Source organism: Peromyscus leucopus, chromosome X (genome assembly GCF_004664715.2).
Source record: "Peromyscus leucopus breed LL Stock chromosome X, UCI_PerLeu_2.1, whole genome shotgun sequence".
Classification (NCBI taxonomy): Eukaryota; Metazoa; Chordata; class Mammalia; order Rodentia; family Cricetidae; genus Peromyscus; species Peromyscus leucopus.
In genome coordinates, this window is record NC_051083.1 from 24,271,034 (window position 1) to 24,288,365 (window position 17,332).

Here is a 17,332-nt window from a genome sequence, read left to right on the forward strand (position 1 = left end):
ATAGAAGGATAAAAACAGTGTAGAGAAATGAGGGGCACAGGGACAGGTACTGGCTGTCTCAGCCACTTGAATGCTAGAAAGGGTTTGCAGCTTTGTGTGGACGGAAGCAGATCTGTGGGGTTTATTCACCCCAGATATTGACTAGTCATATAAATGACACTGTGCCTTTAAAAAGCATTAAATAACATGCATGACACTGTTTAAGAAGCTATAAATTTATTTTAGCCAGACATCCAAGCAGACAGAGAATCAAAGTATGAATATCTTGCTTCAGTTTCTAGGGAACAAGTAACTTGAGTTCAGTCTGATGAGACTGACAGTAACTAGATTTTGACAGAACTGGAAAATTAGCTGTCTTTTAATTTTATACATTTTTAGTGTTTTTTCCCTTCCCATGGCAACAATTATCCATCTGGAAACTATAGATGCAAAGACAATAAACATAAAATCCTTTGACATGCAACCATGGAGAATAACAATAGTTATCTTTATGATTCTATCCTTTAGTCACTTCTGTGTGTTTATATGGAAAATAAAGTAACTAAGAACAATTTTCTATACCATAGTCTTTTCTCCATTATGTCTGTTTGGGCTTTAACCCTCATAGATTTCTAGTAGAAGTAAACAGTTTATTTCCCTGTAGCTTATGTTTTCTTATGTGATCATGTAGTAAACCCTAATGCAAAAAATCAAACATCAAGAATTGAGGTTGTGAAATGTTAATTATTTGGGAGCCAGTGCCCGTGTGTACATTCCAGACGGAGAATTTAACACGATGAATCAGAAGTTCCTTTTGTTCATTTATTGTAAAGATTCTGTTATAAAATAAAACATTTTCTTTTTCCTTAGCCTTCTCTGGATATTCAACCAATACAAAGTATGATCCACACCAGATTAAAGCAGAAATAGCAAGTCGCCGGGATAGGGTAAGTCAAAGCAGGGTTTTCACAGCTGGAAGCACTGTATTTTTATGTAGCAATATTTATCATGATTCATTGTGTGATCATCAGTATGTCTAACACCAAGATATTGGTAGGATTTTTATTTCCCAAATTATATTGCATTTTGCTGTATTTTTCACTTGTTTTACAATAGCAGAAAAAAATACTTTATTTTAAGGCTGTTGCTCATCAGAAAAAAAAGTAGCCAGCATCCATTGCATGTTTTATAGGATAGACCGTTCAACCATTTGGGAAGATGGCAAGGTGTCAAGGCCCAGTGTTGCTGGGCTGCTTGTCTGTGCCAATAGGATACCACTTTTGACCCTTGGTAGCTGTTGTTCTTCTTAGGTTGCTAGTCCCAAAGAGTTCCAGCTCCTATAGCAGCGCTTCATCAGGAGTCTGTTCCTTCCTTGGTGACACCTACATTCATTAAGTGACACCTTGTCTCATCCCTTTAGGCCCTTATCCACCTGGTTGTCCGAGAGAGGACCCATGTATTGTTTTGTGACAAAGCTCAAGAAACATCTTAGTAATAAGGCCTCCTCTTTTACTGATGTGCCATTCCATAAACTAGGTTGTGTATTTTAGTTCTCAAGTTTAAGCTCAGCAAAGACCACCACCTGGGGAGCTTTTTAAACTTGCAAGTCTGTAAACCCATTCCCCTGTGGTTTGGTGGAGACATGGATTAGGTTCCAGAATCTGTTTAAGGAATCATATCAGGGAATTGAGGTTTAGGTAGTCAGAGGCTGCAAATGGCCTTGGTAACATCTATGAAGAGTAAGTACAAATGAAGATGACAAAATTTTACATTTGCTATGTGATATGTACATTGTTATCCTCAAAAAACAAGTACTGTTCCCCACTTGCATAGGACCTGTTAGGAATGGGGGCTTTAAAAAATTATGTGTTGGAGAATTTTATACATGTATACAATGAAATATGATCATATCTACTACCCATTTCCTCCCTCCAGCTTCCTCCATATTCCCCCAGCACATCCCTTTCCCAACTTAGTGTCTTTTCCTTTTTTTGATAACCTAAGTCCATTTAGTGTTTGACCATATGTGTGTGGGTATGATAGTATCTACTGGAGGATGGGAATTCTACCAGTGGCCACATTCTGAAAAGAAGAAGATTTTTTTCCTTCCCCATCACCCATTAACTGCTAAGAACTCCTCAGAAAGGGAGCCTCTTCCACATCTATGCTAGAATTTTGGCTGGCTTGATTTTGTATAAGTCTTGTAGCAGGTAACCAGAGTTGCTGTGAGTTCACAATTGCAATACCGTGCTATATTCAGAAGACAGTTTTTTACAACACTCCACAGGATTGGGGACCTTTTAGTCTAAGCAAGGCAGTTTTCTTAGAGTAGTGAAGACTGGGTAATCCATGCAGTTGAAAGCTAAGGAATAACTTGCATGACTATTGTAGAAATAATTTATCACTGCTTGGATTTAAAAAAAAAATGTTTTTAGCTTTCCAGATTAAAACGAGAGCTGACCCAGATGAAGCAGGAGCTACAGTATAAAGAAAAGGGTGTGGAGACCCTACAAGAGTGAGTTACTTGCATGTGTATATGGGAGCGTTTTCTTGTGATTTCCTTTTTTTCTGATACATTTGGTACCTGGACATGTCATGTTCAAATACCTCAAGAATTTAGCTTTTTGCTTTTATTTATGCTCATTATTTTCTGATCCAAATATCAGAATCTTTCTTTTCCTTGAAGATATCTTATTCCTTCAAATGGAAATACTTGGGAAACAAAACTCTTCTTTTTGTATTTATGCATACTTTTTGGTAGCTGTACTGCTTAAGACACACATGACTATTTACCTTTAAATTCAGGATTTTATTAGTTTTTCTTAAATTTTTTAATTCTAAAATCAATTAAAATAAAATTACAGTTCCTCAGTCTCATTAGTCACATTTGAAGTTCTCAGTGGTCACACGAGAGTAATACATATTTTCTCTCCCATGACAATAGCGATATTTTGAGCTAGATGAGTCTTGGTGTACAGCATCCTGCACAACAGAGACGTTGTGCAGCATCTTTGACCTCTACCCAGTAGCTGTCAGTAGCATCCATCCAACTTCTATTGCAATAACTTGTAATGTGTCCAGACATTGTCAAATGCCAACAGTTGAGAAGCACAAGACTAGTGACTACACATTGGCCATCATAAGCTGTAGATTCCCATTATCACAAATAGTACTGCTGGACTTCCTCCTTTTTTTGCCCCTGCAGTTAGAACCGTATTCCTATAAACAGAGGAGGAATTTTTCATAGTTAGTAAGCTGTATTGAATCAGCATATTAAGTGAACAAGAGTTAGTTTATAGATGGTGATGGTGTTGGCCTGAAAGAATTAGTTATCTTAAAGGAAATAGTGTAGACTTATTGCCTGAGAGACCTTTCAGAGCCTGGTTCCACTGGCTAAACTTGGCATGTGCTTCAAACTTTCTGTGCCTGTGTTTCTCCTCTTTACATGATTGTCTTAGCCATTCTGCCCGCTACAACAGAATACCATCAGGTGAGTGGCTTGAAGAACAGTCTTTCATTTCATAATTCTGCATGAAGTCTGGAAGTCTGAGTCTATTCCTAGAAACGACCCAGTTCCAGACTTGTAGATAGTCACCTTTACACTGACTGTATCCTTACATGGCTCAGAGAGGTTGTATAAGTTTTAGTCTCTCTTCCTTTTCTTTCAAGGACATTTGTGGGTACACTCATGACCTGTGTAACCCCCAGCCCCATCCAAGTGCCTTCACATTAGAGCATAAGGCTTCAACAGAAGAGTGGGGAAAGGGTATAAATATGCAGTTGATTAACAGCACTGATCAAATTCAGTTGCCCAGAGTGGGAAATTACCTGCCTAGTATCAAGTTAATCTTTGACAAAGGTAGGGGGTCCATCTGCATGGTTACTGTAGTGTGTAAAGATGAACAACATAGCATGTTTTGTATCCTGGATTCACATTCAGTAACACTGTAACAAATATGAGGGCAGTGCTGATCTTTATGGAGAGTTAATAGATAAGTGTGTTTGACTAGTGTAATTATCTTAGCCTTGTGTGAGTGGTATGATCTGGTCATATCAGACTCTATTTTTGAACATTAAATTGAGATTGACTATTTTTCTTTTTTCATGTGTATGTGTTTGTGGTGTGTTTGTATATGCTTGTTTGAGTGTGGACCTGTATGTCATGCATTTGGAGGCCTGAGACTGACATCTGGGAGTCTTTATCACTTTCCACCTTATTCATTAAGATTGGGTTTCTCAATGTAACCCAGAACTCCTATCTCCACCTTCTGAGTGCTGGAGTTATAAGCAGGCTGTCACACCTCCCTGACAATTATATGGGTTCTGGTGATTCAAATTCTGGTCTTCATGTTTGCTGCTTATTCAGCAAGTACTTGAATGTGTGAACCACTTATCCAGCCAGAGACTGACTTTTGTAGTCAGTCAGATTGGGTTGGTTCAGGGTTGCTTTATGTGTACCTAATATTAAGGTCATCTGGGTACCAGGGAAGACACAAAACAAAGGATTTGTTGCATTTTGCCTGAGGGAACTTGGCTTCTCTGGCCCTGACTCCCAGGAATGTTAAAAACATGGCAGTTTATTCAGAAACACAGGCATGCCCCCTGCAGGTGGATTTTGATAAACCCATCAGCGTAATGCCATCTGAGCTCTTTTAAAGTCATTATCCCTCTTTGTTCTTTACTAGCACTGAGCAGTCTGTTTGTGTGGTCTGCCTGGGTTTTGATTCTGCAATCTGAGATTCTTTTAACTAACACTAGCCAGTTAGCACAGCTGTTTTTGTTCTGCTTTTTAAAAGTTTCGTCTTAAGCAAATCAAGCCTCTTCTCCAATGCTGCTCTGTAGGAAGCTGCATTGTCACTGTGTGCTTCCTGGCTACTGGCTTTGTTGCTCATTTGGTCTACTTGATGCAGTGCTTCCCAGTGTATTGGTGCAGGCTCTTTATCTTCCCACCCCTTCCCCAATCATCCAGAGAGCCTCCAGGTCTCCCAACACTTTCTAGGATGCTTCCCTGTATGTTGTGATTATTCCGTTAAAAGGGATGAATAAAGAGTAAAAGCAAATTAATAATTGGGCTTGATAGGTTTTCAAAAGTTGCCTGGACTACTATGTAGTAGAATAGGGTGTTGATTTCCTGCTTTCAGTGTCCTTTGCTACTAGTAGCTTTACTCTATGGTACGGGATAATCTAACATTTTAATGGGCTCTTTATATGTTGGAAGCTGCAGTCCATTTCATTTTTTTACTTGCAAATGTTCTGAAGAAGGTGACTAGGATTCAGAAAGAATCTGAGGGTGTCCAGCAGCTCCAAATCTCACAGGGGAGCCAATTTCTACACTTTTCCTTGAAGGCTGTGGCTTTTGCAGGGGATTAATGAGCTTGGTGCCCAGTGCTTCTCCTGACCCATTGTGGATAGCCTGTTTCCCAGTTTGAATACAAAGTTTGTAATATCCGGTTAAGACTGAATAATCTAGAACATAAAATATTCTGGGAACTGGAAAATGGACTTCCCTTTGACCTTGCTAGGAAGTAGTCCATCTGTTGTACTTGTAAGTGGCTTGAGGACAGGAGGTAGCCTCTGTTTCTCCTGCTATGTAGTATGAACTAGCACAGGGAGAGGTTTAACTTCATGCCTATAGCTGACATGGACTATGAATTGGGATCCTAGAAGAGAGAGGTATGGTGTTTTTAGTTAGTTTCTGCTTGCCTTAGCAAGACTCCATGATTGGGGGCAGTTCTTGTAAACTTGCCTCTTTCCAAGGGGAGGCTCCTCTTGTCTGACAGAGTTCATGGGAATACCCAACCTTACCTGTCAAAAAGTAGATTGGGGAGATTCTGGACCAAGCCTTGGTCCTGAGGGGCTTAACTTCATTTCTGTGTCCTACCAGTGGGCCAGGCTTCAAACACCTTTTAGGAAGAAGCTCCCCAGAGAGGGCCCTACTTGAATAGCATGTTACTGCTCTGTTGGAAACTGCATTATCACTGTGTTTACTGCATCTGTGATATAGCCTCAGGAAAAAGAGAAAACATAGACACTTACATCACTCTTAAAATTCTTTGCAAGTGAAAAACAAGCTGGTACCTTGCCCTGAGTACCACTGACTATGAGATTTTTACATCCTAATTAATTTTCTGCTATCGAAGATTGGGTACTTATGTTTGGATCAAATCAGTTGTGAATATTTATATTGTTCATGGAGAAATTTTGAGAAAAAAAATGACCATCTCACTCTTACCGTGAAATCAAGAATCTAAGTCCAGATAACAAGTGAGCTGTTGTACATAAACACGATGCTTATGATTTTTGTTTTGTTTTGTTTTTAACACTAACACGATTCAAGGCAGCAGCCTTAGTTTTTCCTCCAGAAATTGTCTGCTGTTCTTGCTTCCCAGAAACTTCAGAGCACCTCAACAGGAGTTTGGCCGCTTATAACATTTTAAACTTGACTTGTTTATCTTGGTGAATTTCCTGGCTAGCAAGGAAATCCATCATTATGCTTGAGTCCAAGGGAGTAAAAAAGAACCTTTTGTATTTTTTTTAAAAAAATCTATATATGTTGTAAATATTTGTGGAGGGGAACTGACCTTGGATATATTCTCTGGATTAATGATGAAGTTTTATATGTGTGTATATATATATATATATATATATATATATAGTATATAGAGAGTATATATATATATATATATATATATATATATAGAGAGAGAGAGAGAGAGAGAGGTAAGCTTTCAATGATAGAGAGAGAGAATATAACAAGCCTCCTATAGCCCTCTCCCTATTTTAACCCCACAGTGACTAGTCTTGGCAAATATGTAGCCCTGTCTCATTCCCTAAGTTCTTATTGGAATAAATCCCCAAATCACATTTAATCAATAAATCATTTTCTTAAAGCTGTAGACCCCTTTGTGAACATAATCTGAGTCCTAGTATCCCACTTACTAGGCACCCATCAGCAAAGAGCTTTCCTGTTTCCCCATTCTATTTGGCTCCAAATTCTAATGAGGCCCACACAGTGCATTTTTGGGGTATATCAGTTAAATCTCTTTATCTGTGATTCTTCTCCTTTTGTTTTCCCAGTAACTGATTTGCTCAGGAAAAGAATTTGTGTGTCCTGTATAGTTTCCCTGATTTTAGATTTCAGTTCTTAACTTTCCAGATTTTCAGTGAGTTTTGGCTTTGGTGACTTGCTATAGCCATGCATAATATTTCCCATAAGCTTTCTGTCTCCTAAAAGATACTTTTAGGATAAGTACCTGAAAGTCATTGGTCACAGGATGAATGTATTTGTCATATATTGGACATTGCCAAATTTTCCTACAGCAGCCACATCATTTTCTCTTCCTACCACTGGACATGAACGTTTCTGTTTTCCATGGCTTTACCAACAGAATGTGTTGACAAGCTATGGCATTTTTGCCTCTCTCATTGGTGAATGAGAGGATCTAAGTGTATTATTCACTTGCATTTCTCTCATGGATCTCTGTAAAAGTCTTCAGAAAATAGAAACATCATTTATCTTGAAAAAAGTCTTAAGAGGGCTATTTCAGTGAAAGATCACTCAACTCTGTTGAAATTTTTGAAACCTAGTTTCCAGAGGCAAATAGAAGGAATAGATGCATAAACTAAAGAATATTTCTGGAATGAACAAAACACAAGAATGTGGTGGGCATGCACACAGGTATGGGCAGAATCCCCTTGGTAGTCCCCTGTTTGGAGATCTGAAGTGAACCTTGTGCTAATTCTGAGCTGTCCTGACTGAGAAGCCCACCATGGGCTTCTAACATGACTTTACCCTAAGTTTCTCCCATTTATCTGCCTAACACTGTAGTGTCCCTGACACTGGTATGATGACCAGAATGCTGCCCTGACCCCCTTGTTACCACATCTGTTGTTTATGGTATGGTATTTCCATACTTGGCACCCAATCCCTTTCACAGATTCTACTCTGATCACTCTAAGCTGAGGCACTATTGTGATTCATGATTCTTGTGAGTAACCACAGAAATTCTTTTTAAATGTCTCCTCACCTTATGACTCTCATGTGGCCTTCTCTCTCCCAGAATACAAAGTAGATGTTTGATGAGTTAGCCTTCTAGACCAACTTCATTTCACCCTAGTTTCATTTCCAGTCTTCTGTGCCAGCCCCTTTGACCACCCTGCTAGCTCTCAGCCTACCTGGGACACTTGCTTTTATAACTAGTACTTAATATCTAAATTCATCCTTCTTTTCTGTGGGTCTCTGGGGCAAGTGACATCTTACTTAGATCCTTGATGAACCATCCTATTGAAAGAGGCAAACTCTAAATTGCACACTGACCCTAAAGTGGATTCATTTTGTTTAAAACCATGGATACTGCATTATTTTCATGATTTTTATCTTATTGGCTACCTTCATGATTCAAGTGTGACACTTTGCCTTGGTTCCTACACCATCAAGTGGACTCAGACAATTTCTGGAACAGGAACAGCTCAACATAATAAATGGATCCTAGTCTGAGTTCTGTGGGAGTGACTGATATCATGGTCTCTGCTAGCTGTCATGTCATTTACTTCATTCTTAAATACTGGGACCCTCTGAGCTACCAAGGTCTTAAGGAGAACTGTTAACTGGCCTGCTTGCCTTCTTATTAACTGCTCAAGTATTTCCTTCTCCTCTACATTTTGAATTATATTTCATTTGAGCCCTGGATTTTAAGAAGTCCTTTTACTTATGTCTACTATTCACATTACCAAAAGGAGTGTCCACTAAGTGGTCCAACAACCAATTTCTACTAGGTCCATTCCTTCCACTCTGTGAGCTTCTCAGCCTTACTGTTGATTAAGGAACTTCCCAGTTGAGGTAGGATGGATAGATTTACACCTATTTGTCTCCTTAAATAAGAGTGACTACACACTTCTAAGTATTTAATATCACACTGAGGCATTGCTAGATAAGAGAGTCATCACTTTCTGTCTGAGGATTTATTGGTCCAGAAAAGAATGGGATTGTGTACAGCTAGAGTAGGGTTCCATTAACAGCACCCCACTAACCTGCATATAAGGTACAGCCTGTGAAACCCCCTTCTGGCAGAACTCTCATATAGTAGTAAGACACACAGAAATGGTGTGGAAACAAAAGGAACATTGCTCCCAGTGATAGCACAGACCTAGCATTGCACACAAGACCCACTGTTGATAGCAAGCTGCCAAAAGCTTTCTGATGTGCATTCAAGACCCTTTCTAGAACTTTTCATTTAAAACCTAGTGACTGTAACAAAACTATTTATTCTTTTGTGTTTTAATCTGTGATATTAACATGGAAAAACTCTAGAGGACTGGCAGCTCTTTTCTCAAAGATGAGAGTTTAAGGTGTTAGGCTTTTTCCTTCTTCTGCTAGTAAATTCTACCAGCATCCTCAATTAATCACCAAAAATGGAAATCTTAGGGCAATATGATATGAGTTTGATGATAAACATCTCTTCATGGGTGCCTTGCTCTATTCTTGGGGATTTCTGTTACAGGGTATCCCTAAAACAGGGTCTATCCAGCTACTTTGGCATATTATATTCATTCTCTCTCTCTCTCTCTCTCTCTCTCTCTCTCTCTCTCTCTCTCTCTCTCTCTGTCTCTCTCTGTGTGTGTGTGTGTGTGTGTGTGTGTGTGTGTGAGAGAGAGAGAGAGAGAGAGAGAGATGTGATGTGTGAGTGTGGCATAGCACATGTTGTGGAGGTCAGAGATCAACTTCAGAGAGTTGATTCTTGCCTTCTACATTGTTGAGACAGGGTTTCTTATTTCTGAGGTGTTGTTATCAAGGTCATCATAAGCTTCCAGCCAGTTTTCCTGTCTCCACCTTGCACTACTACTACATTTGGCTTTTTTATGTAGGTTCTTTGGTCCAAACTCAGATCATCAGACTTGTATGGTGAGTGCAATTACACTCTGAGCCATCTTGCTAGCCCCTAATTTTTATTCTGTTTCATTGTCTCATGGCTACTAAGGTAGAGCTGTGGCCAGAGCCCAGGTCCAGGCCTTGAAGTCCATTTTTATTCTCTGAAGGCCTTTGCAATGCCCACTGCTGGACTAACTTGCTCATGCTGCTGATAAAGTTGGGTCTCTTTTCCTTGATATGGCTGCTATTCCTGTTGTACAATCTGGTGCCACAACAGGCTGCTGGCTCCACTACTAGGTTTTAACAGTGGCCAAGCTTTGGTGCTGCAACCCCTGAAAGCTGCAATGTAGTCACCACATTCAGGTCTGATAGAGGAGCAGGTGTGGGACTGCAGCCTTCACTGTGAATCATAGCTATACAGCTTTGGATACTTTATTGATTGACACCCATTCCCAGGCACTTGGAAAATTACATTTAATATAGTCAAGTTTCCCTTTTCTCTATGAGGGTTGGTTGCAGGCCTTGCTCTGTTCTTCATTCTGGAACAGCAGGAAGGCCTAGTAGCACAGTGGCCGTTGATGGTTAGAGAGCAATTAGACATCCCTGGCTTTAGGATTTTGTTTGAAGATGACCTTCCTCTTTTCTGTAGATCTCAACAGCCTACAGAGGTTATGGTTTATGACATTAACAACAATATATGGTAAAGCCTTTCATCAGAAGATTAGTACAGAACATATTTGAATTTTCCTTTGTGTTAGAGACTTGTGGCTCTTTCTAGAGTACATAAAGTGGAAGCATACATGGGATGCCCCTGCTTTATGTTTTCCTGCATTGTGGGTCTTAATGCTGAGATGAATAGCTCTCAAGGGAATTTTTTTTCTGGTGTTGGTGATTGAACTCATGTTTTCACACGTTTTTTCGATGCTAGCCATGAGATACACTCCAGTTCTAGGTGAACGTAGCTGGACCTAACTGCTAGCCTGTGCTCTTGAACTGGACATGGGCTAAAAAAGAATCTCATCATTATTTGAGGGTATTGCTTTGTCCTTCAGTAATTTCATACCAAAAGCATTCTCTATCATAGAATTCTTTCTACTGTCAACTTCTGGGTCTTTACATGTACAGAGGCCATGGAATTCATTTTAATACTAATTACTATATTGTCAGTGAATGATAATTAGTGTAAGAAGAGGCTCCTCTAACCTTGTGGGAGCTAGTTGTTGGGTAAACAAAATTCTCAGTCCTACCTGTAGGCATTCAGAAACAGCAGGGAACCAGGAGTTGATATTTGTTCTGGTGATTCTCTAATCTGTTTCCAGTCACCCTTTTCATCACATCATTTAGTTTAGCAACATCCTCTGTGCAAAACTTCAGTCCATGATGTTGATTTTTGTTGTGAAATTATGATCAGTAATATAAGTATAGAGTAGAAAATTTTGTGACTATCACACTCAACTTACAGGTCAGCATACTTGTAGTGAGTGAGAAAATCAGCCATTTTGGCAGAAGGGGGACTGCTTTTGAGGACAAAAGAATTTAAAAAAATATACAAGCGGTTTATATGCTGGATGCTGCCACTTTTGCTATTGAGTTTCATTTATTTCTTTTAAAGCATTCACCAAATAGCTAGTTGATACTATGCTGGAGAAATACACATGCATGTGCACAGACACACAGGCACTCTCATACGTACATTTTGTTTTGTTTTGTTGTGAGGCAGGGTCTTCCTGTGTAGCTTAGTCTGGCCTCAAAGTTATGATCCTCCTGCATCCACTGCCTGATTACTGGCCTGCATACCACATTCAACAGAACTTTTCATTTATTTATTTACTTATTTACTTATTTACTTATTTACTTACTTACTTACTTACTTACTTACTTACTTACTTACTTACTTATTTATTTATTTATTTATTTATTTATTTATTTATTTATTTATTTATTTATTTATTTATTTATTTATATTTTTGAGACAGGGTTTCTCTGTGTAGTCCTGGATGTTCTGGAACTCACTTTGTAGACCAGGCTGGCCTCGAACTCACAGAGATCCACCTGGCTCTGCCTCCCGAGTGCTGGGATTAAAGGCATGCACCACCACCTGGCCTTTTCATGTTTTATTACTAAAGTTCATGACAACCATTAAGGTGCTATGGAGTTAAAACTAATTGCCTCAATCAATTGGATAAGGTGTGAAGCATCCAGAGTAGGGATCTTTTGAGAACAAAAAACAATACCTACAGTTCAAACTTCAGTTCATGCTCATGTAACTTAACTTTTAGCATAGAACACTTTAGTTAAAAAATACATGCAACTAATTAAAATAGTGTATAACTAAAGAATTTTGCTTTATAGAAATGTACATTTGAGAAACTTATAGGGTGTACCTGACCATTATGGAAGTGCTTGTGGAGTCAGGCTGTGATTGGTTTGGAATTGTCATTGTGCAATATGGGGTATCCCGTGGTTTATTTGTATCTGTTCTCTTAGGAAAAGACTTAGTCTTCATCTTCATAAGTGTCCATAGTAGTTGATGGCTATCACAGAAACACTGACTAATTCTATTGCCCTGTTCCAACGCAGTTTCTTGCTTCTGTATTTGCCCTTCTGTTCCAAGGATGCCAGTAGGTCAGGTCAACTCTGGTGCTGAGCTTTGCTTTGTGTTTTTACACATATGACAAGGAATTTATTAATAATTTATTAATAATAATAAAATAGTAAAACTGTCAACTTAATACCTTTTCTCCAATGAGTAAGAACTTTTATTATCCTGATAATTATCATTATTACAAACATTACATTCTAGGACTTCTGTCAGGTGAGTCCTTTCCTTACATATTCTCCTTAAATCTTACGTCTGTCCTGTGGGAGTAGTTATAAGTTATAACAACTTATATGTTGTTAGTATTCCCATTTGAGACACAATGAAGGAGATCAATGATATGGATGATTTGTCTAGGGTCCCACAGCTAATGAGTGGTGTAGCTGGAATTCTACTCCTACTCACAGAATACTAGGTTTGTGTAGTGGAAAACCAGGCAGTTTGGGCTCACAATGATGATCCAGACCTTCAGGATAACCTGTGAGGGAAATTATTAGGTTTAGAACCTGTGTAATGGTGGGCCTGGAACCTGTTGAGTTAGGTAGCTGCTTTCCAGGGAAGGAATTCATTCTACATCTGGACCAATTTCTCCATTTTTTTAGCCTTGTAGGCTTCCCAGGCTTGAGGCTTAGGAATGGGAGACCTGACAGAGGACATGCTGCCAAGACAGCCTGCTATTGGAAGATGAAGCCAAGTCTGGTTGTTTTGTGTTCTATACCTACTACTACCAGCCAGGCATATATGTGCATAGGGTGACTGAGTGGATGAATGGAAGCAGGGGAGGGAGGGAGGGAAGGAGGGAGGGAGGGAGGGAGAGAGAGAGAGGGAGAGAAAGAGAGAGAGAGAGAGAGAGAGAGAGAGAGAGAGAGAGAGAGAGAGAGAGAGAGAAGGAGGAGGAGGAGGAGGAGGAGGGAAGTTTTGATGGATGGATATTTGGAGTGAAGCAAAGTATCAAGGAGGTAGACAGAATAAGTGATAGAGATAAGTGATAACTAGAATGGTAAGTAATAACTAGAATGAAATGAATGAATAGAGAAGGCATACATTTCGAGTTTTTGAGGGCTGAGGATATAGTACAGTAGTAGAATGCTGCCTAGCCTGGACAAGGTCCTGGGTTCAATCCCCAGTACCACAAAATGAGGTTCCAATTTTTGCTAAGTATATTATTGGACCATACCACATCTTGCTGTTTTCCATATACTCTTCTGGCATACAAATCTCACCCATAAGTTTATTTAATAAACATATTTGACCACTGACCTTAATAATGCTGAGAATAAATGAAAAACTTTGGTTATCTGCCCAGAGAGGGAATATACAATCTCATGTATTATTCAAGCATGCTGCTTAGTAGAGGATATGGGCCTCCTCTCCTACACAGGATGCTCCTGAAGCAAAGGCAGATATCCATCAACCAGGTCTCAGGTCTTCATATTTGCCACAAGGATGGAAGGTTTCATGGAGTCTTTACTGTTTTTTGCTCAAACTCTGCTTTTAACTGTTTTCCACCTTTCTATGATACTTTTGAATATATATTGTTTTAAATATTGGAATGTTTGAATATTTATTGTTTAAAAGGATGCTATATTATAATCTCATGTGGAATGACTCTAATTTCTTATTTGTAAACAGGATTGACCGGAAGATGTCAAGTTCTCACACCAACTACAAACTGGATGAGGCTCAGGCTATAATGAGTGAACTCCGTACTATTAAGAAAGCCATTTGTACAGGCGAGAAAGAGCGGCGGGACCTGATGCAGGTAAAACCAAGGCTGCCTCTTGAAAACTCTGCCTGCCGACCTATCTGTCATTTATTTATTTCATTTTTATATTATTGTATACATAAATTTATGAGTACAAAATATATGTGTATTTTGAGCACATGCACCCCATGTTTAAGTAAGCGTATTAATTCTGCCTGATCTCTTCCATCTTAAGTAACTCAGGATGACTGGCCCCTTCCAAAATGCCTTTGTTTCAGTTCTGAGCCAACTGCCTGAGTTCTGTTGCACTTGTATATTCTGGTTCTGGTGTCTTCAGCAATGCCAAAAGTGAATTAAGTCCAAAGCCTAAAGAAATAGTCAACAATCTTATTTCTCTCGAATGTCCATACAAACAAGTTTCATGCGCTAGAATTCATACTTACTGTAATTTTTAGCATGTTAACATCCACAAATTACTTTTTTCCATTTAGCACAATGGATGAAAAAAATCAGGTTATAAAAGTGTGGTCTGTGAGATGCTATATCTCTGGTTTGCCTCTAAAAAATTTGAAGGGGCATGCATGTTTGTCAGACCCAGTAACTGTTTGGGCATTTGAGATAGCGATGCATTTTTTTGTTTTAATTAAGAAACACAAAAGCTTAAAAAAGCAAGAACAATGGTACCATAACTATTCTCTATTTTATGTGTGTGCTACCAGAAGGATTCAGTTTCTCTTTACTTAAATGACTAACAGTTTTCTCTAAAGTATGTGCATTGAAAAAGATGCTTTTGTAAAAACAAACAAAAAAAAAAAACAAATTTAATGATAATGGAGATGAGACATCGCTCTAGTCTTAGGCTGTAGACCTCCTTGAACCAGAAAGAAACACCTGCTTCTAAAGGAAGGAAACTATGCTGTCTCCACTCACAGAACTTGTCTTACTTTTTTCCAGAGCCTGGCCAAGCTTACTGACAGCTTCAAGAATAGCTGCTCCATTATGGACACTCTACAAGATTTCTCTCACAGCACAGGCGCACTTGGTGACTCTGGTGTCCCTCAGCAGTTTTGTGATGCTGGCTCCCAGACTGATACTATAGGGGAGGTATGCTCATCCAGGACAGAGACATGAACATTCCCAAAGAGGAGTCACTGGCTTTGGTGGTGTTGTCACCCATTTGAAATAACTTTTAATTTCTACCTCAAAGATATTTTGGGCTTTGTGTCAATAAATTTGAAAGGAAAATCACCTCACATTTAGCTGTAATGTTGCATTTTGAATGCATATTGTCTTGTGATTAAGTGTCTTAAAAATGGCAGTCGCTTTGCCAGCATTAAACTTAAGTGTTTTCTTGAAATATCCATAACATTTTACAGTGTGGCTTAGCAAATGATTTCTGCAAAGGATCAGGTAGTAAATATCTCAGGCTTTGAAAGCCTATTGGTTGCTATTAAAACTTTATTTCGCAAACAAACAAACAAACGAAAAAAAAAAAAAAAAACAGGCGGTGGACTGGACCTGACTCCAGGATCAGATTGCTGATCTCTGTTTTAGGCTGTGACTTCCAAAGGTTTTGTGGCGCTGTCACTTAGGGTTATACTTTGTTGCCATTTCTTGTTCTCCTAAGACAATGTCAGGAAATTGATTTTCTTTGAGACTTGGAACAGTGAATGTAATGAATGAATTGTAATGAAGTTTGAAATTAATTTGCAACCAAATGAGAGCAGTTTGGAGGACTTCTTTTCCTCACGGGTTATTAAGTAAAGATAAAACATTAGTGGGAGTTATGGTACTTCTCCCATTAAATAAAGGAAAGCTTAAGAGAGATGGGGTAAAACAATTTGTGAGAATGTCTGGGTTTTAGTTATTAATAGTACTTTGAAAGTTTGAAAAATAGTGCCTTTCTGGGGGAAGTATAGTATAAATGATGAATTGTTTTGTTTTAGCTGTTCTGGAAATAATGTTTTCAATTTTTGTTTTCATTATTGATGAAAGTGTATTTAGACATTTTTGAAAAAGGATCTTTTATTTAAAGAACATGGTTAACACTGTAATACACAGAGAAAAATCTGTGAGCTAAAACACTTGTCATTTTTGCCCAGAGATTTTGGTATGAAGAAAGGAAGCAAGCACAAGACTCATTGAGTTCTGGAAATGACTTTTTCTTCTTATCCTAAAGTTGATTTAGAATTTATAGCTCTTAATTAGTTTGAGAGAAACAGATAAGATCAAAGCTCTCTAATGATTTCAATAAGCCATTCTAAAAATGTCAGTTTGGGAGTAGTGGCTGGTTCTGCCATTCCAGCTGTAAATTGTCATGGCTTATAAGCCCCTGAAAGTTACTGGGGTCGGCCCTGGGTTGGCAGCTTTACAGCTGTTATCTTGGTTTAACTAGTTTTTTGTTTTGTGTGGATTTTGTTACCTTCTATATAATTGGCATGAAAATATTTAAGCCTTACTACTGATAGTATTGTGAGCATTTAAAGCATAACTTGTAGGTGATACTCCCCAGTCTAGACCTTGCCTTGTTTCGTTTTATCTTCATTTCCTTTTTTATGCCTTGAGCCTTGGAAGGTATCCTCTAGCCCCTTCTTTAGGAAACTAGTCTATCTAATTTAGACTTTGGGATTTCTAAGTAGAACGTCTACTTTTCTCACTATGTCCATGTGGGATTGGTTCCCAAACACCAGAATCCACACATGATTATGTCCCATATGTCAGATGGCATGGCATGCTATTTGCACAGACCCTCACATACTTCCTCCTGTTCACTTCAGATCATCTTTAGATAGTTAATAATACCTGATGTTATATGGGTAGTTAATATACTCTTACAGTTTAAGAACAATGACAGGAGAAAAATGTCTGTTCATATTCAGTACAGATGCAACCATTGTAGACTTAACTACATTTTTTAATCCATGGTTGGTTGAATCTACAGTGTGGAACTCACAAATATGGAGGGTTGGCCATATTTGTATTAAATGAGGAATTGGAGAATCTACAGTGCAAAGTAAGGGTAAATGTTTTGCCTTTGTGTCAGCTTACAGTAAGTAATTGCCTGTTAATTGAAATATAATTCATTTTTGTTATTTGCAGTGACAATAGATGAGTGTGTTTGTGTGTGTGTGTGTGTGTGTGTGTGTATGTGTATGTCTGTGTGTGTGTGTGTGTGTGTATG

The 17,332-nt window shown here is 38.6% G+C and overlaps 1 protein-coding gene across 2 annotated transcripts in view; it reads left to right on the forward strand.

Annotated features, from left to right (window-relative positions):
• Wwc3 (WWC family member 3) overlaps positions 1–17,332 on the forward strand; it is a 109,065-nt gene that overhangs the window by 56,592 nt on the left and 35,141 nt on the right. For both annotated transcript variants that reach the window (XM_028885936.2, XM_028885937.2), the window contains exons 4-7: positions 850–926; positions 2,415–2,494; positions 14,079–14,208; positions 15,106–15,255. In XM_028885936.2, the coding sequence (XP_028741769.1) occupies positions 850–926; positions 2,415–2,494; positions 14,079–14,208; positions 15,106–15,255 (437 nt within the window). The remainder of the gene's footprint in view (positions 1–849; positions 927–2,414; positions 2,495–14,078; positions 14,209–15,105; positions 15,256–17,332) is intronic.